At 39.9% G+C, this 26454-nt stretch overlaps 1 protein-coding gene across 1 annotated transcript in view; it reads left to right on the top strand.

The window, feature by feature from the left end:
- Window positions 1-26454, top strand: part of ntrk3a (neurotrophic tyrosine kinase, receptor, type 3a) — a 182832-nt gene that overhangs the window by 102625 nt on the left and 53753 nt on the right. The window contains exons 10-12 of the mRNA XM_034141125.1: window positions 896-919; window positions 2826-2872; window positions 5157-5259. Of these exons, the coding sequence (XP_033997016.1) occupies window positions 896-919; window positions 2826-2872; window positions 5157-5259 (174 nt within the window). The remainder of the gene's footprint in view (window positions 1-895; window positions 920-2825; window positions 2873-5156; window positions 5260-26454) is intronic.

The raw sequence follows: 26454 nt of genomic DNA, 5'->3' as shown, positions 1-26454 counted from the left end.
GACCTACCAAAAGACCTACATAACAATCCTGGCTTGAGTTGTCGCTTGAGAAGACTGGAACATTTTCTTAGTCTTTTGACACAAAACTGGCCTTGCAGGTTTTAATGCGAAGCTCTGTGAATGGCATGGAGAGAAAAGCACTCTGGTATGGCGCTGGACTAATTCCCTAAACTTTTAGAGAAAGATTATTCCATTTACAGGGCTAAACATTTTTAATATAGTCATTGATGCTGTGGTTGGTCAATATGGATTTTAAAACCTAAAACCCACACTTCAGTAACGTAGTAACTTTGGCATGGAACCACTAATACTGACAGATTGTTCAAGTCTAATTTCTAAAGCAACGGTAAACATTCTAGCCCTTAAGTGTTACATTAGCTTGCATGCTACCGTTGACAGATATAAAAAATGAGAGTCAAAAGATGAACTCAAGTTTTGGCATCAGAATAGACAACACTACTCTGTTCTCATCCAGGCTCTCTGGGACCCTCTGCCACGATAACCCTCATACTAGCCGGCAGTGTTTGATGCACCATTATTTGCAAATCTTTTATGCGTATGCGTGTGATGCAACCAAATAAAAGAATCAGTGAAGATTTCAAAACTCCTGTCGTCTGAGCCTATGTTAACTGCAGCAACACTGCATTATTTGCTGAAATAAAGCTCATATTTAGTCTTAGTGAGAATGCAGGAGAGCTACATTTAGACAAGGTGATGTTCTTGTTAACAGTGTTATTTCTGGTGTTATGCTCTTTTCTCACCTGGCACCCGTGCTCTGTTTCTTATCTAACATTTTTCTTCTCTTAATCTTTCCCCTGCACCATCAAACATGTGTGTTCTATGCTGTATTACAGCCTCTTATATATCTTGTTCATTTTTCTTTCTCCTCCCATAGGTTCAGAGACAGATTATATTTATGGTAAGTGCCTTTAACAAGAATCTCATTGACATAAGACTTTATGGTTAGGACCCTCTGGTTGTCAAGAGGGAGTAAGCTCTTCCTCCGCATATGTAAAAGCCCTAAACGTTCACGCTGACTCTTATATGATTAGCCTGTGTGCAGATTGCATTGAATAGCTTTACATTTAATATACATATTATATCACAGAACATAGTGACGTGATAAAATCCCCACAGACTGACAGTTCTTGTCATAAATCGTAAAGTGGGACTATGTTTCTCCATACCAATGAACTGGCGACTGTGTAATGATATAATATGTGAATAGATCAGAGCAAACAGGAGAGTGACAGCAACACGTTCATCAACAAATCAAACTGTGCTAAGGGGTTTCAGGCTTCAGCAATATGCAGTGTGTGTGGCTAAGTCAATCTTGGATTTGTTGAGTGTGTTTCAGAGAGATGCTTAGTTCTCATTTCAGAACGCCCTCTTAAGTGTTGTTGAATATGACTGGATTTTCACAAGCAAGGACCGCGCCACAACAATATGTTAGTCAAAGATTCAATTTAAAGAGATATTGAATGTAAGGGGAAGGGATGAAGAAGGACGAGGGATGCTGTCTGTCAGAGTCCAACAGAGAGAGACTCAGGGTGGGGGTTCAGTCTCAGGCGTGTTTCTGCCAGATCTGAATACCAGACCCCAGACAGTAACTAGAATGGGACAAAAGCATGCAGCAGATTAAAGAAGAATAGATTAGGGGAGACAGGAAAGGGGGATACAGGAATGTAGGGGAGGAGGGATGTGGTTATGTAGTGACATAGGGTTCAAGGGATGTATGAGCGGAGGGCTGAAAGGTGGAAGGGATGTAGTGATGGGAATGAGGGTCGAAGGGATATAACTATGGAGGCACAAAGGAATGTAAGGATGAATGGACAAAAGGTGTAGGGAGGAAGGGATGACAGGTAGGGAGGGAAAGATGAAGGGATTAAGGGATGTTGTTGAGGAAGACAGAGGAAGGTAAATGATAAGGAGAGATGTGCCTCGAAGGGACGTAGGGAGGGAGAGATGAGCATTAAAGGGATGTAGGGATGAATGGACGTGGTGAAATTGGAGAAAAACAAGGCCAGATTTGGTGGTTTGGCGTGTGGTTTGGCGTGTGGTTTGGCGTGTGGTTTGACGTGTGGTTTGGCGTGTGGTTTGGCGTGTGGTTTGGCGTGTGGTTTGGCGTGTCCCTGCTCCTGAAAGTCAGATGTACTTCATATGTTGTAGGATGCAAATAATGTTAGGTCTCCACAGCCTCTGCATGCATATGAGGATACAACATACATAACCCTAACCCTTAGAACTTTTGTAGATGAACATATTGTAAGTACCTTACTGTGCAGCATTGTACTGTTAAAAGTACTTGTGCAAAACTTGAGTATTTGCTTTTTTAACGCTACACTATACTTACGTTACATCTTATCATTTTGTTCTTGATAACCCACAGTTAACTGGCAGCTGTGGTTACTTTGCAGATTCACATTTCACATTCATGCATGGTTAATCATTATAGACTACCCAACTATAGGTCAAATTATAACACTAATTCATACTTCTTAAAAAATAATGTGTCATCACAACAATACAACAATGTCCTACATGTATTCATTAGCCACTTTCAGTAGCCACTTTCTTACAAAGATCAGATTTATTGCAGGACTTCTGACCTGGACTGGGGTTATAGACAATATTGTCTCTGTCCTCTGTCCAATAACTGGCCTATAAAAACATCATGGCACGGCCTCTTTGTCTGAAGCTTTTTGTTCGCTGTTGGTTTGTGTAGCTCATTAGTTTATTGTTGTATGTGTGATGACTTCATGCCGTTTCCTTGCACAAGCAGCAGGACAGTAAAGTCTGTGTGTTCTTGTGTTTTTTCCCGCTAGTTACCCCGACTAATGAAACTCACAAACCTGACGAAGATACTTTCAGGGTAAGTGTGATATTCAACATGTTTGGCTGAGGCTTCATCTACTGGCGTGCAGGTAGTGAAACAAAGCCCATATTCAACTGAATGTACTTTTTCTGACCAATAGTGTCATTTGAATTGCTAATGTTTCATGTAAATGACCTTCATGCTATTTAGCCAACATCAAAGAGTGTTCTTTTCTTCTTGGAAAATACTTGGTTATAATAATGCAGCTGGTGTTGTTGATATCCTGTCAGTGTTGTCTTTAATCAGTGAAAGAAAAGTCACATTGCAGTCCGTTTTAATATTATAGGGTCACAGTCACTGCTTGAAAAAAAAGCTTTTATTGTGTATCCTCTACGGCGCATCATTTAATTAATACCGAGTGCAGACGTTGGTTTCTTCCATAGTATGTCAATCCTTGTTAAGCTATAAATAACCACATTTGTTCTCAATTCAATCAAAACCAATAAGTGGCAGTTGTCATTTTGGCCAGCAAACAATGGTTACAAACAAAACGTCCTTAAAGCATTTGAAAATTAAACTCATATTTAAAAGAAATACATATAAAATATAAACAGTAGATACATTATGCAGGGTTCATACACTTTTTCACCAATGATTTTCAATGACTTTTCCATGACTTCTCCATGACCTTTACCTACTTTTCCATGACCAAAAAAATTACTCTTTCTCAGCGGTACGACTGAAAATAGTTTATTTTAACATGGAACAGGAAAATAAGGTCTGCATATGAAACATGTGCCTATCTAAAACAAATCAAATAGTAGGCTTACTAGCTTCTACACGCTAAAGCAACTCAAATCTCTCACCAGCAAAATACCTCGTCAGTTAAATGCCATTTTACGTTTCATTACTATACGATACAGTATTTATTATCATTATAGTATTACTATTTCGGCGATTAGATAAAATATAAATTATATTTGATGCAACTTTAGTTAAATGTCCATGACTTTTCCAAAACTTTGGGAAAAATATTATAGGTTTTTAATGACCGTAAGACCCCTGATTATGATACATTTTCAAAATTGAGTTAAACGCAGCAACCGTCTGTCTGTGTCTTACCTCATAATGACCATTATATTAAACTACCAGTGTGCAAAGAAAGAGAAAAATAGATGTGAAACAGAAATTCAAGAAGTTACAGTGTAAAGAGCCGAATGTGCTTTTGAATCCTTCCCCTCATTCACGTGGCCATTAGTTCTATCTGCTGAAAGCCTCTGGTGGCTGGTAATCCTGAGAGTTGGTTAGAAATGTAATTGAGTTCATCTTTTTCCTGTAATTGACTGTAAAAAGACAACTGTTGAGACTGTGGCTTTGAGGGAACGTCTATGTGGGTGCATCTTTTCTCTACATATTTTAGTGTTTGAATCTGGGTTTAAAAATGGAAAATATGTATGGGAGCGTCCTTCTCAGCCTTGTCTCACAAATACTCAAATGTACCACAGTCTTTTAACACCACATTAAATGGTGGTGGCACCTAGTGTACGGTGGCCGACAGGTGCAAACTCGCTACAACAGTTACAAACTTTTCCATTAGGAGAAACGTGCTGCAAAAGAAACGTCTTCACCAACTTGACGAAACATGCGCAGAGTTGACTAAATACGCTGGGTGAAGGAAACGCTGTGAATACAAAACGCTGCAAGAAGCTCAAAACACAACAGAAACAGGGGACACTTAAAAGTGACGCACACGGCTGAACACAAATAGTATATATTACACATGTTTTTGATGTATATATTGTTGGGATATGACTTGAGCAATGAACTGCAAATAAACAATATTGTTAAACACATTTTATATGTGGGAGGGATAACATGTACATTGGGAGGGCCATGCACTACCTGGCCCTCCAACAGCGCCTGGGTGGTACATTATCTGTTAAAATGACGTTATGGCAATTATGCCAGATGCAATAAAAACTGTACTTCTGGTTCTAAGGCTGAACAAGTGGCTTTTATCATCTGTCACTGTGACAGGAAGTGGACTTTCAAACTGAAATATGAGACATTCTCTTTGTTTCAATCAGAAAGAGAGGAACAGCAAAAAACCTGGATGTATTAGAACAACTTTCTTGGGAAATATGTGAGCGTTTATAAGAAAAGAGATTCAACCTCTCGGGACTAAATTGTTAAATTTGTCAATTTTGGCATTTTGGGAAATTGAGGCCTCACCATAGGGAACGAGACCTGCTGCGGTCCCTGCTGTGCATAAATTGTCTTTTGTCTCTTCCTGTGGATCTGCGATGATTGTCCTAACACTGTTCCCCTCCCCCTTCTGTAGGTGTCCGTAGCAGTGGGCCTGGCAGCGTTTGCCTGCGTGGTTCTGGTTCTCCTCTTTCTCTTCATCAACCAATATGGACGCCGCTCCAAGTTTGGCCTGAAAGGTAAGAAGACAATCTGTTTCTCTCAATCCTTTTGTGAATTCAGTCTCCAGTCAACAGGCTGTTTCTGAGTTGTGCTTCTCTAATAAACAGTTTTCATTCATCTTCCCTTCTACTTTGCTGGGCTTCTGTTTTGAGTTTGACGTTATTAAGCTACTGAATGTATTTACTAATGGAAGCTTCCTACTCAACAAAGAACAGCTCACAGCTTTATTTGTAGGGATGTTAATGCGTGAATGAAAAGTACTGAGTAGGAAATGATAAATACTGTATACATGTACAAATAAATGTACATGCTAGTTGCATTCTTTATTGAGGGTTTTCATGTAGGCCTATTAGTGGAAGTCAATTATAGGAGAAATATAAGAATATTATTAATCTGAACACATGCTACAACTAGACTTAAACTCTTTGATCTCTTTGTTTAATATTGTCATGTGTCTGTTGGTATCTTTGGCATGTTCACTTGGACAGGACACACACACACACACATACTCCATGTCTTAAGGGCACACACACAGAAACACCATATCAACCATCTGTTGATTACATCCATCTGTTCATTTAGTGCCGCCTTAGAGCCAACCCATTAATGCCTGTAGGGTGAGTGTGCACTTCCAGACACACACACACACACACACACACACACACACACACACACACACACACACACACACACACACACACACACACACAGATGAAGTGTGTTGATATGGAGACTGAGACACTCAAAATGGATGCTTTTTGAGTAAGACGGAGCCAAGAAAAAAACTGATGATTCCATTAAGTCTCCATAAACCCTCCTCTTCATACACTCTGTTCCTCTGTTTGAGGAGGAAATTACATCTGCTTTTTCCTCAAAAGGAATATTGTCGTCTTTATCACACGGTAATCTTCTTTTAGATCCAATAGTCTTCTAATGTCCAGGAGATGTCCATCTGTCTGTCTGCCAGCGTCTGTCTCGCTCCTCTTTCTGTATTTTCTGAATTGTCACGATAGCAGCACAAACACTTTGGAATAAGCTAAAACTGTTCTGCATTCAAAAAAATACAGTGCAATATATTCATTTCACTTCTTTGGATTTCAATGGATTTCAATAGACTGTGTTTTGGCTTATATGAATTGATATTCTGTCTATTTTTTATATTTTGATTTGAAAGTAAGAGTTAGAGTTAGGGTTTGTGTTAAGGGTTAAGGGTAAGAGTCAGTATGCCCAATGCTGTCAATGGACACATTTTTTTTATCATGATTAATCGCAAGGTTAAAATACTACGATTTACCTTACACTTGTGGTTTTGTAATAAAGAAATGCATGACAAACTGATAAGAGAAACAAACAGGGTTTTATATTATAACTATATTATTACACGATTTCAGAATTATTGTCAGGAAGTCCAACAATTTCCAGAACTTAGCTAAGGCATCTACAAAGCCGCTGTCACGGAGAACCGCTGTATTCACCGTCCGTATAATGTGCACTACACAGGACATACAGTATGCTCGTAGTATTCTTGCTTCCGCTATCATACTGCGAGCACCATCCAGTGGGACCCAGTTTGCTATCTCCCACTCCTGTGCAACTTCAAGAAACTGGCGTATAGTTTGAAAAAATATCTTTCCTCCCTTTTCACCACGCGTAAAGCGAAAGTGCAGTTGTGCCTTTACACCGAGATAGTGATGGTTCTTACTGATGTGAAGTGGTCTCCAGTGAATGCCAATTTATCTGCTTTCTTTGCCTTTTCACTGCCATGCAATTCATGGTAAACATCTCGTAGACGCTGGTATATAGGAGATCAAATGTGGTAATGTGATTCATTTGTGAACATTTTCTTTAACGCATTAAGGTTTCCAGATTGATCCCGAGCGTTAACACATTAATGATGACAGCCCTGGGTTATACATGTTTCATATTAGCCTACATGTCTGAATATTATACATCGGTATCTGGAGTTTTTGTCACATGTGAAATGTCTAAAACCCATGCTATTTTACTACACATGGAAGTGCTGTGTTCACATGGGATGTCTGTGTTGATACTGAGACATCCAGCATTGTTCCCATCTGTTTGCCTGCATTGTTGGACTCTGTGCCACTTCAGATTATGGAAAACTCAAATCACAGACAATCTCCTGCATTACGTTCAGCTTGTTGCCTTGACAACTTAAAGCTTCTGCTCTCAGAGGTCTGGCCAGCCCAGTAAAAGGCTTGGAGGTTTTGAACCATCTTTATTATATTTAATTCATGGTTGTGTGCTCATTGCTCTGCCATCCATTACAACGTTTATTGAACATTGAGTGTATTTCTGCAAAAAGAAATGTCTATATAGGTGAGACAATATGTATCTGGCCCCTTTTAGCGGAGCTGATGTTTCAGAATCTTGAACATTTATAGATTTAAAATGTCCAAATAATTTGTAGTTTGTAGATTCTCAAAACCAATTTGATTCCATTTAAAAAGATTTTGTTTAAATCCCTTCAACGTTCACTCCTTTATTACAATTTGAATACTGTTGAACAGAAAATGATTCCTACTTTAATAAATATTTTATGTTGCTATGAAAACATCTCGATGTATTATCTCCTACAAGACTACATTGAACACAGCATGACGAGCGGGTGTACTTCCACATTTTTGACAAAGCCAGGCTAGCTGTTTTCCCCTGCTTCAAGTCTTTATGCTAAGCTAGGCTCACCTTGGCCTTGAATCCAGCTCCAACACACAGACATGAGATTGGTTTCCATCTGACCATCTCTCTAAGAATGAAAGGAATTGTTCATATTTCTCAAACGGTTGAAATGTCCATTAAAGCTGCATTCACATGACAAGCAGTAAAACGGCTCTGCGCTGGTGTTTCTGATGTTTTCCTATGGGGGGGGGGGGCATGCAGCTCGACTAGGCGCAAACGCTACCCTTGGCTTGAAATTCTCGCCAAGCGTTGCGCTCAAAGTTTAAATTATTTCAACTTTGACCTTGATTGCTGCTGGCCCTATCAATGCGCAACCAATCAGATGACAGCTGTGTTAAGCGGCAAAAGCTAGCAGGGGAGGTAACCATAGAAACATTACTTATCTTATCTATTTTTACAAAAAGGCTCCACGCCCAACTTCTCAGTGAGCAAAAGAGCATATTGCATGTCATGTGAATGCAGCATAAGAGTGAAAAAAAACTGCACATTTCTCAAACTCAATATTCCTTAAACCATATCACTAAACCAACTGCCCACAGTACCTGGGACTTTACTCTCTGCTTCACCAGACTATCAATTCACCGTGGATTTTGTTAAATCCAATTAAAGTCATAATAGCCCATGCTAGAATGGCTCTTCTTACAAGCATAGCAAAGCTTTAATGTGAATTAGTGATATGAACCAACATGATCAGGTACGGCAGCACGTGTTTCTGCTGTCAGCCTGGATGTAATTACTGTGACACTGCAGTGAGCTCCATTAGCTTTCCAGAATGATGCTAATGGAGGCAATGTTCCTGAATAGGTAGTAGATGATGTTTTAGCCACAATATTTTGATTTAGCAATTGGACATTTGCATTGCATCTCCAGAGAAAGCACACAGAAAAACATAGACAGGAAAAAGAAAGGTTTCCTGTTCTTATTGTTGGGTTCCTTTCTGAGAAAATATAATACATTTCATTCAGCATTGAGATGAATACAGTGCCAAGCTAATAAAGCACCTACTCAACTAAATAGAAAGGAGTGGACAGAAGTGAATGGAATTGGTAGAAAAGGAAGGGACATTCGGGAATTCACAAAAAGATATTTGGGGTTGTTCAGGGTTGCAGGATGTCACTTCAGAGTTTACCTGCAGCTCTTCTTATGGCGTCATGGGAATAACATCATCCGTCTTTTTTTACATTATAATAACAATACTTTTGCTCAAGTGATATTTCCTTTCAGAGTTGTTTTGGTTCTCATTGCAAGGCCGTGAAAGGTTGACACTGCTTTACCTTTTTTTTTCGATGGCACCTGTGTTGGCCTTGGGCTAAAAACACACTAGCTCAGGATATAGCCAAAGGCAAGTTGTGGAATAAACATAGAAATACACTGAGGAGTCCAACGGGGATGTCACAAGAACCGATACTAAAGTGCCAAGTCCATTTCAAAGTGCTCAAAACTCAAGGTCCTTGTTTTTCTACAGTTACACAGAGGACCAAACCTATTGCTTCCTAAAAAGCTACATTTTGAACAACAAATGTGTGTCAAACTTGACAGGAGAACTTGTTACTGTTAGCTGTTTGCAGCCAGTGGAACCAAGTTCCATAGAGTACATTAGACCAGGGGTTTTCAAAGTGTAGGAAGGTGAGCCTCCCCTCAGAGAACATAAGAACAGCCGCGCCCCCCCTCCCAATTAGTATTGCTATTATTATTATTGTTGTTGTTGTTGCTATAATGCAGGGGTATTCAATTGCATTTCAAAGAGGTCCAGTAAGAGAAAATGTCATTAAATGCTCTGTTTTCGCTGTCTACCTTCCGCCATTTGAAATGACTCCGACTGTTTCTCTCCTCTTGTCTCGTCTCCGTGTGTGTTTGAATCTATCGTGCTGACTCACTGACTGCACCCATTTGATTGGCTGAGTAACGTCACCTCCTTAAAACATTAAAGAATAACTTTTTAAAACCTTTTTATCTTTATGTTTTAAACATTTTTTTTAAACATTTTTAACATTTTCAACATGGTGGATAAATCCTTATATGCTCCCGGCAACACACTGAATGTCAACTTTGCCTCCTTATTACACTCACCCCTACTTTAGTGGGAACAATGAGTCTGCGTCTTTGATGCGCACAGGCGGATGATGCGGGGATGCAATGGAGACAGGAATAAACGCAGATCATCCTCTGGCTGCAGCCTTGACTGGTACTTGCTTTTGATCAAAGTAAGTATTATTCAAATTAAAATAAAGGGCGGTGCCGGCTGTCAGCGAACCGAGCCGGCCGTCAACGGCCCGCTGACGACCGGCCAACGACCGGCCGTTCTGTGATTCTCCAGAACACACAGATGGCCAGTCCGCCCCTGCCAGGACCGGTCCATGAAAATCCTAGCTTCAAATAATCGTGGTCATACTTCCTCCGTTTTCTGCCAGGCGCTGTCTCCTCTCTCACTTTAGGTAACTTCACTAAAAATCGATCCATGTTGCCGCTCGCATAAAGTTAGCTGAAGTTAGCTAGATTTCACTGTTTCTCGTTATTTTGTTTTTACGCTGCGCCTCCCCTGAAGCTCTCTGGTGCCCCCCCGGGGAGGAGCGCCTCACACTTTGAAAACCGCTGCATTAGACTATATTGAGGAGACCATCATTAAAACATTGAGAAGCTCTAAACTCATTGACCTGTTCATCCTATCCTTACAGACCATGGTTAATGGTCTGTAGTAGGGATGTCAAGAGAACCGATACCAAAGTGCCAAGTCCATTTCAAATTCTACAAACTTTACGGTGTAGTTAAGCAGGGGAACAACCCTATTTCTTCCTAAAAATGCTACATTGTAATTCACAAATATGTTTCAAAATTGACTGGAGGAGAACATGTTAGCTGTTAGCAGCCAGTGAGTTGAGGTTGTATTGTGTACATTAGTCTACATTGAGGATTACATAATTAAAAACATTTAGAAGCTCTAAATGGAACTGTCCATCCTATCCTTATGGTCTGTATTAGGGATGTCAAAATCAGTGGCGAGCCGTGACTTTTATACCTAGGCCCTCTGACCCCCCCTTCCCTCGAAAAAAAAAAAACGTCACAGCGTATACTTCAGCGGAATATGCATCAATGACAGCGACCGTCTACCACACAAAACAACACCATTTATATAAACACCTATCATGACAGGGCACCCACAGCCAAGTAACAATTACAAATGAATTAAGTCGGCACGGCGGCCCACATTGAAAATGACTTACGCCTACAGTACCTTAGATGATCAAATCACTTAAACACAAAGTCCATCCTCCTGTTCTTTTGGATGAAGTACTTGATGGCGGGTCATGCAGCTGATCCTTTACCACTCCAATTTATCATTGTAACTCAATCTTGAAAATGATTCGGTTAATAATTTCGCAACGATGTCATCAGACTCATCACTATTACTGACGTGAGCCATCATGAACGAACGTATGCTAATTAGCTACTTCCGCCTAGCTTGACCCGTTGTTATTATAACACATGCATAAACTTCACAGCGGGCGGAACTTGTCATAAAGTCCGCGATAATAAAGCCCACCCATTTAGAGGGAAGATATGATTGGTCAATTGTACTGTCATTTGACATTACTCTCTCCTTGAGTTACTATAGCGGGCCCTCTGTGAATTCATAGCTGGACCACCAATCAGCTCCTGTCTTCACAGTAACTCACAGAGACGGCTAAAGAGGGCCCTGAAGTCCATGTAAAAATTCTGAAAACTGGACGCTACAGCACTGCAAATATGGTTGTGCCAAGAAGGAACGCTATTGTTTAAGAATAACGTTATTCTGATGAAAATAGAATTGAGTATTGAAAGTTCATGGACCAACTGTATTCTTTCCTAAAAATGCTATACAAAAAAACCTGTGTTAAAATTGACATAAGAGCTTCTGACCGTTAGCTGTTAGCCTTTAGCTGTTAGCTGCCAGTGAATGGAGGTTCCATAGAGTACCAGTGTGGTGCTTTAAAGCTTTTTTCAATAATAATGAATATTGGGTGAATGTAAATGTTATCCTCATGTTTTCAATGTAGTGTTGTAACATGTAGTTTTAGGCAAGAAACTTAATCCAGCAATATAAAATAGATACTAAACTTCCTAACAGAAACCAGTGTGCAAATGGTAAAAAATTGTGTTTATTGCAGTACATGGAATTCATAGTGTTGTTTACTGTATACAAGGTATCTAATTAGCATTGAGAATGGTGGAATTTCACCTGTATTGGGATTTACTACAACATCTCTGGTATTGTGATATGCCCAATTACTACCCAGAGCTTGTTTAAAGTGTAGAAAGAGAACATGGTGAAACAGAAAAGAGAAACTAGAGTTGGAAGCATTCTGCACTTTGTTATTTCTGACTCTCTCTGTGTGTGTGTCCCAGATCATAGCACCATCTGCTCTGGTGTTTTATTTAAAACCAAAGAGCCTCCTCAGGGCCTGCTTTACTTATTCACACACAAACCCTGACTAACACAGGCTCAGGCAGCAGCTCTCCAGCCAATCACTCACAGGTTTGCATAGATTTATAACTTTATTTTAGATCTCTTTTTGTTTACGAAGTAATCTCATCTCTTTTTAACTTCATTTATAGATTTTCATTCGTGACTACCATAATTCTATATGAGAGGATCTCCAAAGCGGAAGGCAAATCAGGCCCAGGGACATAAATATAAATCGGAGGGCCGTTGGCTCCTTACCCACTTTCTTACCACTACTTCCTGTGCACTTGCTTGGACCATCTTAGAACTGGGCCTTCATTCTGATCTCAACTACACACATGTATTATATGAAGCAGGGAGCCAACAGTGGAGGCGTTAAGTAGGGGGCCGATGGACCACGTCCATTTTCCATCTCAGTTTATATTTAATTGTATCATTGTATTACTTTACTTTATTTTGGTGGGCAGTTGTGGCGTTGAGATTAAAAGCAAAAGCTCCATACCAGTGTAATTATGGTGGGGGGTGTGAGTTGAAAGTAGTGCTTGACTCTCCTTCTTAATATATAATATGCATAACATAAAAGCAACCGATCCAGGCACTTTCCCTCTACTTCATGGTCAGGTACCTTGTTAACTGATGATTTACGATGGTTGACATTAGCTTCATTGGCATCATATCCTTTGATTAAGGTTTCCCATAGACGTATTGACTGAACGGGTCCCACACTGTTAGTCCTGGATAGCCCTCCTTTTGCTGTCATTTTTCTAAGTGGAAGTAAAGAAAATCGTAAATCTTGATTTTTTTTTTTGTTTAACATGCAATAAACGACCCAGCAGCTTTAAGACATGATGAAACTACGTTTTTTCACTTGGCGCCTATTCTTTGTTTTTACTGGAAAGGTGGAAAAAAACTGTACAGGTGTGTAGTTGAGATCAAAAGTAAAGCATGCTGCGAGGTATTTTGGAAGTGTTTGGTTTGGAGTACTCTTTTAAAAACAGTGGAATTACTGAGAATATCAAAAAGAGTCTTTGAGCACTTTGCACTCATTGATTATGTTGTATTATTATCATAATTATTACGAGATAGGGTCGGTATTTGCACAATTTACGGAATAAATTAAGTACGCTACAGTCAAACTGATTGTAATAATAATAAAGAAATATATATTAATTATTATTATTATTATTATAATGTCAATTGGGTAAACGTGTTGTATTCAATTGCATATTTAGTTTCATATATCTATAAATGTTTGTGGCTGTAGCAGTTCTGCTTCTACAATTGTATTTTAGGAAGTGAAATCAAGAGAGAAAATAAAAAGAAATAAGGAGAGCACCTTCCTCTCCATGAGTCGCAGCAGATGAATGAAGGTGTTTATCCTGTAAGCATTCCCTTCAGGAAGACCGCATGCTTACTGTTCATTACCATTTAAATGAGACCATTAAACATATACATAATTACACTTTGAGTTTAATTTCTCCTGTAATGTAGATTTAAATATGGCTTTGTTACACTTAGGCAATGTAGTGCCTTTATTCAGCGCACACACACACACACACACCACACACACACACACACACACACACACACACACACACACACACACACACACACACACACACACACACACACACACACACACACACACACACACACACACACACACACACAGATAGATAGAGTGCTCATTGGTTATTGCTCTCAGCAGTGAAAGCCTATGGGAAAAGCAACTGGCTCATTACAATTAGAATAAAGAGTTATCATCTTTCCTCATGACCGGCTCATGAGAGCATTAGCGGAGTACAGGGAGACGGAATATGGAGTCATGTTGTGTGTTTCCTGGCACATACCAGAGCCTTATAGAAAGCCCATAGGGATCCTGTTCTTTTGATACAGGCCCCTGGCTGATAACTTGTGTAAATGAAAGCAGCAAACACTCGATGTGACAGAGAATTTTCTTGGCCTGGATCTACTAGTGCAAACCTCTGGGAACAACGCCTGCTTCTAAACAAATTACACTGTTTTGTTCCATGATATATGGGCTGGTGGACGGCCGGTATGCATGCACGCCACTGAACAATTTACTTTGTTAAAGGGCTACCTTGACTTCGGTAATTGTACCCCGTTTACATCATCCCCAGACATTTTTACGCTACGGAAAGCATTTCCATTTTTGTTATTTAATTATTGCTCCTTATTGGGGCCATTTGATTGATTGGAAACACTTATAATAAATATAATGTATGATTTTCTTCAAGATAAGGCAAGGCTAGTTTATATCTATAGCATATTTGAACAAGGCGGTTCAAAGTGCTTTACAAATAATATTGAAAGCATAAAGACCTAGTGCATAAGGAGCACTTAATAACATTTCAATACATTTAAAAACATACATTAAGAGGCCAAGATAATTCAAATTAATATACAGGTCGAAAATACAAGAATTCAAGTTACTGTTCAGTTTTAAGGATTTAGTAGGTAATTGATTTAATAAAATGCAAAATAAAAAGTATTCAGCCTTGATTTAAAAGAAGTGAAAGTAAAACATCTCCAGAAATATGGATCGTAATAACTGAATGCTGCTTCTTCGTTTGGTTTGGACCCTTGGTGTTAGCGAGGACTTGAGCACCAGAATCAGCTGCAACTGTCTAATAGATATTACTGGCCGAACTGTAGCGAACAACAAATTGGTTACTTTGCCCTTCTTAGAGCCTTACCAGTAGCTGGCTTTTATTATACAGATTTCCTGAGGGTGGCGCTAGAGCAGTGACTTTTGACTATAAGATAAATCTGAGATGACTGTCAGGACAGGTTACAAGAAGAAACAACACTCACTCACAACACTTACATTTGTTCTTCTTTTTACAATGCCAAGACGGTTGAAAACAGCAATGGTTCTTCCTCTGGGGAGCAGGAATGTGCCTTGCATATTGTATGACCATTCAGAGTAGATTTTGATTTGTCTTGGGTCAAAAATAAAGATTTACAAGTAGTTTTAATCCTAACCCTGAAGCCTGCATTCCACCAGCGATCGCGGCCACTCTAGTCAATGTGTGTGTGTCCACCAGACGTGCCGCGCCACGGCTCAGAAGCGTCCCAGAAACATCTCGGCGCTGGGCTCCGCTAAAAATACGCGGTTGGTCTATTTTTGACGGAGACGCGAGGCGTTGCGTAGCGTCGGGCAGGAAATGGAACAGCTAGAGCATCCGGTCAATCCCCAAAATCAACTAATTTTGCAGACGCTATCCCTCCGTAGTCTTTCAAGTAGGAGGAGAAATGCCAGCGTTCTCCTCCGGTTTACAGGCACTGTGTAAATGATATATATAGAATAATTATGATGATGAATGCATTTTTTTACCACTAAAATACAGCAACACATCTTTGATTCATGTCAGATTAATAGTTCATAACTGGACTACTGCAATTATTATTAACTTTTTCTGTACAAAGTAGCCTTACTTTCTAGTAGAAGTACAAATGTCCAAGAAATATTCCCAAATCAACAAAAACTGCGAGCCGGCACGCAAGACGCTGACGCTGTAGGAGGTCGGAACAAAACCGCGGAGCATACGGAACGCGGCACAGACGGACCCGGTGGAATCCAGGAGTAACCCATTAATGTCGCCATGGTCAATAACACATAATACACCAAAGAGCTTTATATGCCTCTTTTAAAGTGGGCTTGTTCGTACTATTGATGGACAGCGTGTCTTTATACAGAGTCTGATCACTCGTCGGAATGAATCTCTAGGCATTAAATACTGACCTTACTTTTGTTGCTTTTAATCTAGCAGTGGATAGTAAGCCTGGAGCCGAACCCAAATGTCTGCCCCCAAGTATCAGAAAAGACAACCTCACTGTCTTTTTTATTTATTTCACTAAACACACCTAGACATTTTCAGTACACACAAAAGCTTTTTCCTTCCACTATACACAGCCCATGTTACATGCAAATGATTTAGATGCTCTATTATTAATGTGCAGCTGCTTTCTATGGCAGCTCACTCCTTTAGACTGACAGCAGAATGGTAGCAGTGGGAGTTCGATGCCAACAGGAGTGCTTTAAGGAGGGAAAATCCGTCTGAAATCTACAGAACATGCCTCCAGACACTTATTTTCATAAATGTAGGAACATATCTGTGTTTGTGTTTATTGGAGTGGGAATCAGTTTACAGCATTACTCAGTTTTTTTCTAGTAGCACATTTGTTAATAAACTGTGTAGTGAACATGATGGACATGCGATTAATTTCACCTGTATGTGAGTGTTCTGAATATGAAAACTGCTGCATCGTGGTTATTGTATTCAGTATATACATTTTTCTTTGCTCTCCAGTGAATACAGCTGTCACAATACCAGTAATCGACTGTAACAGTTGATACCACTGCCAGTAAAATTCCATTACTCTCAATACCAATTCAATACTAGAATTAAAATACATTATATGTACTTCAGCATACACTAATATATTACTGTTTCCATAATGTTTTTTGTTAGTGAGTTTACCGGGTCATAATTGCATCACTATCTGTTTCTATCAATTCTATTCTATCTGTTTTTCCATAAAAATATGAATTCAGGTTTCTTGCCTAAAATGTAGTTTTACACATACATTGAACACATCATAATGAATTTATTTTTACTAAATTGAGCCAGAACACACCCTAGTGACACTCCACAGAACCTCCGTCCACCGGCTGCCACCGGCTGCTAACCGCTAGCAGCTGACGCTACTAGTTACCCTCCTGTATATTTACACACATATCTGTTGTTCACAATATAGCATTATTTGTAAAAAAAGTAAGGTGTGTCCCCTGAAAGCTTTGATAATGAATGTAACACTTCCCAACACATTTTCTATTGTGCATGGGATGCTATTACTCTCGAGCCCTACGGTGATGGAGAAAAACAAGTATTGTCAGGTTTTCTGAATTTGGAAACAAACCTTTTCTGTATAAATGTTGGTAAAAAGACTATCTTGATTTTGATATGACGATCCAACTATATTGGAGTGTTAATCACATAAGTCATTAAGCAAGGCAGTTCTCTTTACTATGTGCAATGAATCAGCTGAATATGAAATATGGACCTTCAGATCTATATTTCACACTGTCGTCTCATGATTATAGAACTCTTACCCGTGCAGTGCCTGAAAATTAAAACTTTCAGTCATCAGACATTCACTGCACTTCCTCTCATTACTGGCCTTGGCTGAGAGGGGTGAGGGGGGGGGGCGTCGGAGAGAGACGATGCAGAGTCAGGAAAGAAAAGAGAGTGGATTGGATGGGAAATGCAAGGCCGTCCGATATCTGTCAGGGTGGATTTTAGGAACAGGAGGTCTGCTGTCGAGGTGTCCTTGAACAGAGCCCTGCGGCACTGTGGGCCAGCTGTACTCTCTGAATGTAAACGTGGCAGGTGAAGCTAAATATAGATATCGGGCGATAGTAAGTAGTAGAGAAAAACAGTTTTCCCCTTCTTTATTCAATGTGGAATTATTTATCGAGCATTCATCAACATTTGTACGGAGAGCAAACAAGTGGGGATACAAATGTGAACAGTGCTAAGGAGAAAGAAAAGAGAGAAAACAAAATGACGGTTCAGTTGTAGCGTTAAAGCCTCATCAGCATTTGTTCATACATCATGCTGATTACCATTGTCAGAAAGGACTTCATAAATACAGCCTTCAGGATATGCAGCTACCTTTATGGTCTGTTCACACCGGACAAGAGTTGGGCGCAAGGGTTTAACCATGTCATTATTTGTGTTTGCTTGTGTCAGTCAAACTGACCGCCACAGAGAGCCCATCTTCATGTAGATACACACAAACAATATTTGTCAGCAGTGGCTGAAATAACCACTCTTACGGCGTTCTGCATGTTGTAAAAGTCCTGACAAACCTTTTCTTGTCTGGGTTCCTAACACACCAGAGATATGAACCAAATATGTAATATTTTGACACTATCCACATCTTTGCATTTACTTTAAATGTAACCCTGGTGCACAAAATAAATAGCCCTAAAGGTTCTATGGTAGTTTGAAGTCAACTTGCACAGATTGCAGTGTTTAACATTTATCATGTGCAGACTGAGTCTTTCAACAGTGTCTGTTGCTGTAAGTTGATATATGTAAATGTTTTAAACATTTAAAGATTTGCTTAATGACACACACCACTAGTAAATTCAGAAGATGGTAACTACTGTCAGAAATGTGTTTAAATATGTATATTTGTATTGTCACTGGATTATATCATGATTTGTAAGTAGTACTTTGCAGTTACCACCTTTTTGGCAAGTGTTGGTAATATATGAACAGACACACAAAGTTAAGATTTATTTTTGGATAGGACATTACAAATACGTTTTTGGACATTTGAATTACAGTTTCTGTAATAACTAAATGGGGAGTGAACACACAGACACATGAAAGAGCCTGACTGTGGCTAAAACCAGACTTTATTTGTCTCTGTCCCCTTAGACCCTGGGTTATGTACTGGACATTTACTGTGGATGAACTGGTCTTGAATTGAGATGCTAGGTATTTTGTAATATCAACTTGTCTTAAAAAACTTTTTATATGATTTCCGATCCGTCATGATTGGCTGTAAAAGTTTCAAACAATACAACAGCAGCAACAAATAAAATGTGATCTGCAGGAATACATATAGTTGGTTGCTTCATTCCCTTCAATTCTAAGGCTTCATTGGCATGATCGTTTCAAAAACTATTTTGCCAAAGCCTCAAAGTAAAAACCAATAAAATATTTAAAAGATAGAAAAGTAGAAATTGCCATAACACAACTGGGATAAAATGCGGCATATAAATAAAACATTTTTATTGCACATAAATAATTTAGTAAAGAACAGGGGTCTGCCAAGTAGAATACTGTAAGGTACTGTAAGACTCTGTATTGAAGTGATTGGGAAATATCTCTACACACGGAAAAAAACAACGTGTTATCATAATTTGAAATGAGTGTCTCTCATCAATCTGAAACTGAAAGCTAACAGCCACAATATGGTTGTGGATGATTATCAGATACACATGTGAAATGTAAAGGAATTGAGGAACTTACTGTATATATCTTATATATAGGAATATAATCTTCCTGATTGAACTTCTACCAAGCTGCATTTTCTCCCATTTGAAACCTCAGAACACTGCTTTCATGATCCTAGTTTTAAGTTTATATTGTTTTGTTTTATTTTTAAACGTTTTCTCCCTGTGTCATGTCTGTTGTTAGTTGCTGTGTTTTCCTGCTAGTTCAGATTTTCCGTCTTGGCCTTATTAGTTGTACCTGTTCCCCATCATCCCTGGACCACCTGGCCTCCTGTACACCTTCACTTCATCCCATCATTAGTTCCACTTATATTTAAGTCCCGTTTTTCCTGTGCAGCCATTGGTTGGCCCTTGAATGTTGCTCAATATGTAGTTGAGTTCTGTTAGCCTTGCCTTGCTTTGCCTTGCCAGGATAACGTGAAATTAAAGGTATTTTATGTTCATTCTACCAGTCTCTCCTCCATTTGGGTCCACCCTGATCCATTATCCATGACAACTGCTTTATTTATCTCAATCCTTATAAAAATGTTACTGACCTGTACGGTCATTAATGTTCATTTAGGGAAATGACATTCAATTTGCTATTCCTTTACAGATGAATGAATGCATTTTCTTTTTAAATGGCAGATTAACATCACTTTTATATTCATCAAAGCAGTCAATGACCACTCAGACATTCACTCATGTCTCTACTCATCCATAATCCATCCTGTAATACACAACATTCTATCATGTCATATATAATAATGTCTAGGAGGAAGAGGTGGGCAGAGAAATGTTTTGTTGCAGAATGTCACTTTGCCATTATTCATCCTACTGATGCATTTATTTCATTAAGTCCTTATCAACATAACAAATGTTCCGGTCCTCTACAAACATTATATGTTCTCTGCTAATAATAACAAGACAAAAAGATCCAACTATAATTTTGAACATGAACAAAAGTGCTTGTATTGGCAGATGACCCTGTGCTACTGTGAAATAATGAGGCCTAATTGAAACAATTACAAGTACTTACTGCTTATCGATCCGGTTCTTTAACAGTATTTTGATAGGTTATTTTTTAGGGGAAAAACTAAACAAATTAGAAACAGAATTCACATTGATTAATTGTATGTATAGTGTGGATTATGGGCTGCTAGCACACATAAAACACCTGCATTGGTGGTAGTAAGTAGATTTACTCAAGTACTGTACTTATATTGCGGTACTTAAGTAGTTCCACTTTTGCTTCTTTGTAATTCTGCTCCACTATAGTCCAGAGGTAAATGGTGTACTTTTACTCCACTAGCCTACATGTATTTAATACCTTTAGTTACTTTACAGATCTGGATTAATGATGTGAAATATAATCAACTCTTAAATCAGACTTTAGTTCCACCTGGAGTAAATTCACAAGCTACCCTGCAGTATACTACTTTTATCTGAGTACTTGTTCCACCTTACACGTAATTGGGGCAACAGAACTCCGAGTTAAGGAAGTTGAAAACGGTGCATTTCTCCGTATGAATATGATGCCTTTTGGCCAGCTGATGGACAGATTGCTTGTGTTTCCGCGAAAATACTTAAGGCAAACGAGCATTGACCACATCGAGCTCTGTAGATTAGATTGTCTCTTTTGAACGCCATGTTCTCCACCGGCAGATCTCTGTGTGCACGGCGCTGCAGCGAGTCTGTGAGCGAGATGCCCCGCCCCCCACACAGACGAGAGAGAGAGAAAGACATCTCCGCTCCCCCCCCGCAATAGCGCTGCGCCCCCCCCTAGGGTTGGGAACCACTGGGTTAGGCTAATATCAACCATGTGAGATAAGAGACACTTCACAATATACAGTACTTTTTTCAGGTGCATTGTGGCCAAACATTGTCAATAAAAAAATACAAAATATGTATATTTTTGGGGAAATATGCGATAATGGACGTAAATGACTATTTTCATGTGGCTGTGTGCGTTAGGAAACAGTAGGAAATGGACTGGTGGAAGGCCAGCAGTGTAGAAACCCAGGGTTCAGCATTTGTTAGGGAAATAAAGTGGAAAACTATTAGTCACGTGTAGAGAAGACTTGGAGAAGTGGTGCTCCACCGTAGCCACCATTGCTGTTATTCTGATGGATATTCATGCAGGAGTCGAATCAACATAAACTGTGAAGTCATGACGTAGCTCCTTTTAGAAAAGTTAACTCTTTCTTAAGTGGTTTGCAAGTTGCAGAACTAAAACAAACTCATTTCAGTGAAAAATGGGTATAGATTAGTCTAGCGTTAGAGATTAGTGAGACGTCACGTTTTGCCTCGCTTCACTGACTTCAGTTTATTTTAACTGACTTTACTTTTACTTCTACTTCACTTGTACAGCTAAATATATTTAGATGTAGTTGTATTTATTCATAATTGATGTCTGTTGCTTTATCCTCTCTTTTTCAACATTCACATACACTTTCTGAATTCCTCTGGTGAAGACAACATTTTTCATCACTATTTAACATTCCCTCCATGAATACAATGACATCCCAAAGATTGTTTGAATTAAAACAGATACTTTCTGGCATTTTGCAATATTTTTTCACCATTGTTCTGTAATACTTTTAATGTGTCAATTGCAGCTTATCGATAGATCTTTGTTTTAATCTTATGCTCCCCCGACCATTTAAATAGCGTCCATCTCCAATCTCATACATGATCAAAAAACTACTACTACTTTACTTTCTGTTTTTTATTCTGACATTGATCGCCATGATTGGTTGTCCTGCAGCTCACTCAACCTTGTTAAGATTATTTCCCAGATTTTGTGCTAATGTATGTTGCTAAAGATACTCAGACGATGTCTTTTGTAACAATGTTTAAGTGTGTTTTCTGATCTGACCATCAGCAGGATGATGTCATGTCTCTGTTCCTCACACACTCGTAAAAATCCCTGTTGTGATCGGACAGTGCTGTGGTTTAAGTCAAAATAATAGCTTTTGTTCAGGTCATGAAACCATTCTGATTTAGGTCATGTGCCGCAGTTCTGGCTAAATGCCAGCTATTTGCATCCATTTGATATGTTAAATGGTACACAGCAGGTACACCCACTGTTTTCATGAGGGGGTGAATCAGAGAAAAAGCTTTTATTGATTTCACCTCTGATTGGGGGGGGCAGATGGAGCTCAAAGGCGGGTCAGAGGTTAAAGAGGGGACGTTTGTTCAGTGTAAATCCTCTTTTGAAGGGGAGATTATGAGTATTGCTTCTTCCAGGATACTGCACATGACACATTTGAAGCTTTCACATGTCTCGATGGACTTCAAGTAAGATTATAGTAGAGCCTTGTTAACAAACATGAACAGAAGCCTGCATCATCTCACATTTCCTCTCATTCTGTCCAAGGTTTAGGGTTATGGTGCATTCACACCGAGGATTTAGCGTGGCATTATTTGTTTTTACATGCATCACTCAAACTAGAGGCAGGTCTTATCTCCATGTAGATATCAACAACAACAACACAATCAACATGTTACTCTTATTGAATTGTAATGCACGTTTTAAATTGACACCGAAATATCAACACACTACTGGCATGGAACTTTTAAAATGTGTGTTTTCTGAATGGAGATCGGAATGATGAGGCTATGCTAAGCTAGCATTACTCAATCCACACTCAAAATAACGTAATTTAGACATAAATGAAGTAGTGACTCTATTTACCTTGCAAACTTGTTCTCCAGTTATGAACAAATATTAGCAACTGTAAGATGAGTGTGCCATTGCAGAAATCTAACAGCTGATGTTTTGTTTTCTAATTCAACGTAAGTGCCAACAATCAGAGATTTTCACCACTGATTGACTTTCTCGAGGCAGCAGAATGCAAATGTCTAGTTCGAGTTAAAAAAATGTAACTCTTGCAAATGAAGCAAGTGTCTATCCGTGTCATCGCATTGACAAGTAATTGCAGCACAGGAAATTGGCTTACGTCCTATTTGACATTAGGGTTAGGGTTCCATGAAACCGTATGTTGCGTACACTCTCACAAACAGAGATAGTGTGTCAGTTCCTTAATGATGCACCATAAGGGACACATAGTGGGCCCCAAAGTGCATTGCTTGATGGAGCTGATTCTCCATTCAAAGCTCAGAAAATGGAAAACATGGTGGACATATGACAAAATTGTTAGTTTTATGTAATAATGTGAGGAAATTAGAGTCTTTAATCCTCAACACTCCACACATATCTCATGTGTTTAGCTTCTTGCTGATGTTTAGGTCACATGCTTCATGTACACCATCATTTAATCACTAAGTCTGCCTTTTTCTACAGCAAGGTCTCCACCTCAGCAAAAAACCCAGAGAGAAACACACTGACTGGTAGAAAAAACAACACACACACCAACACACGCTTAGTGCTGTAAGTGAGGAGGCAACTGTATCGGCCGGCACCCCCCAGACACTGTAATTGTTTGGTGTTTGTTGTTTTCTCTTGTCTGTCTACATGGCAGTGCTATGCTGTCAGCCTCGGTGACATCCTCCTCCTTCCTCCTTCCTCCAACACCCCTCCACCCTCGAAGCCCCCAGTGGCAAACCAATTACGAAAAGGGAGAAGGAGAATGAGAGAGGAGGAATGGGTGAGGGGAAAGTGGGTTTTCAGATGAGAAAAGCTCTGCCTTCCTCTATCGTTTAACATCACAGAGATAGAGCGACACTCGGAGAAGACAGGAAGCATAGGGAGACATGAGGGGAGAGTCAGGTAGCTATACCAGTGGAGGGGTTTAGAGAGAGGGGGGAGGCGAAAAGGCTAAAGGAGTCTGCTGGGAGATCAGGCCTCCGAGCTGCAGGGACACTGGGAGGTGTTAAAGGTGAAGTAATTATACGCCATCATTTAGCAACACTGTACAGAGCCTCACACCGGATAAACGACGTGCTCTCAATTTACAGTCGTCCCCTGTGTATGTGTGTTTATTCCTGTACTGCTATCAATTAAGTTTTTAGACCTTCAGCGTAAGGACATGTTATTGAAGAAAAGTCACTCCAGTTGTTCATAACTTGGAGATGCTTCAGTGCCCGGTTACTTCAGGAAAGATAACAAACAAATCATTTATTTTCTCCACCACAGAGGTATTTAGACACATTTTTCTTTAGTTTTCTGTGACAGTGTTCTACATTATTGCAATACTAGAAGTGTTTGTCAACTGCTTTAGAGTCAAAACGGCTCCTCCAAATGAAAATGTACTCAAAGATTCCCTTTGAGAAACTCTATGAATAAGCCTACCATAATAACATAATTACCATTTTCTCTGACCCTAACCATGACCGTTGAATATGAATCGTTCCATCAAATCAAGGATACAGGGTCCAAAAAGTTGGACTGACGCAGTCTGTTGCATTGATATCAATCCCGAATCAATGTAGGTTAAAGGGTCTTTAACATATTGTGGTTGATTTTATATTTAATATCTGTTATATTTTGTTTAATAATGCGCCGGTGAAAGATGGCCGCATTGCCCTTTTTCTCATTTTGTGCGTGTTTATTTACTTTTTGCCGTTTTACTTTTAACATGGTTCGCAACATGCAAGCCGACCGCACTAACTCTGCTATACAATATAGCAGAGAGGAACTTCTTCACATCCAAAACTTTGTGGACAATAACCCACCGACAGACAATGGAGATCCGCCATGGCTACCTGTTGCTGTCCTACCTGAGAGACGCAGGAGGAAGACCAAGCGAGGGTCCCGCGCCGGGTTGCTGGTCAGACTGAGGAAACGAGAAAATCGACCCCCTCTTCCGAGTATTCTTCTGGCTAATGTTCAATCCATTGAAAATAAACTTGATGAACTCAGAAGTCGGATTACTTTTCAACGGGACATTAAGAACTGTAAGGTGTTCATTTTCACTGAGACTTGGCTCAACCCCGCTATCCCGGATTCCGCCGTTGTTCCTGTCGGATTCACTATTTTTCGTATACTATTCCCCTATACTCGGGGAAAAGTAAAGGTGGCGGTGTGTGTGTAATGACTAATAACAACTGGTGCACAGATGTGAAGGTTATTTCTTTGGACTGTTCCGCTCATCTAGAGCACCTCATGATCACATGCCGGGCTTTTCACCTGCCGAGAGAATTCACATCTGTTGTGATAACAGCAGTGTATATTCCGCCGCTCGCCGACAACAACACGGCACTCGATCAGCTGTTTGGGATTATCGACAAGACCGAAACTTCATGGCCAGAGGCGGCGTTCGTTGATGCCGGGGATTTTAACACCGCTAACATGAAGAAGGTCCTGCCGAAGTACTACCAACACATCAGCTGCCCGACGCGCAGGGGAAACATACTGGATGTTTATTCCCCTTTGCGACATGGATATAAGGCTCTCCCCCGCCCTCCCTTCGGCAAATCAGACCACATCTCACTGCTGCTGCTGCCTGCTTACAGGCAGAAACTTAAAAGGGACAGACCGGTAACAAGGTCAGTACAGCGATGGAGTGAGGAGTCAGATTCAGCTCTGCAGGATTGCTTTGCATCTACGGAGTGTGGAGTGTGTTTGAGGACAATAACATCAACACACACACGGACACTGTCATCTGCTACATTGGGAAATGCATCGATGACGTGGTACCGAAGGTTTCTGTACGAACATTCCCAAATCAAAAGCCCTGGATAAACGGCGAGGTGCATTGCAAACTGAAAGTGCGCAATATCGCGCACAGAGCTGGAGATTTGGAGGAGTTCAAGAATTCTAGGTATGAACTCCGGAGAGCAATTAACAATGCAAAGAGACAGTACAAAGAGAAGGTGGAATCTGACTTCAAAGGCTGTAACACCAGGAATATGTGGGCGGGACTAAGAACAATGACAGACTACAAAGGAGCAGCGGGGGGTGCTGCGGGAGTGTCTGCGTGCGCATCTCTCCCAGATGAGCTGAACAGTTTTTTTGCACGCTTTGAGAGCAGCCAGGCTGTGGAGGTACAGAGGGACCAGGAGCTACACTGCCCTTTTGTTTTAAATAGGGCAGATGTGTGTAAATCCTTTAAAAGGGTTAACCCACACAAGGCT

Source organism: Trematomus bernacchii, unplaced genomic scaffold (assembly GCF_902827165.1).
Source record: "Trematomus bernacchii unplaced genomic scaffold, fTreBer1.1, whole genome shotgun sequence".
NCBI lineage: Eukaryota > Metazoa > Chordata > Actinopteri > Perciformes > Nototheniidae > Trematomus > Trematomus bernacchii.
This window is presented reverse-complemented; position numbering and strand designations above follow the sequence as displayed.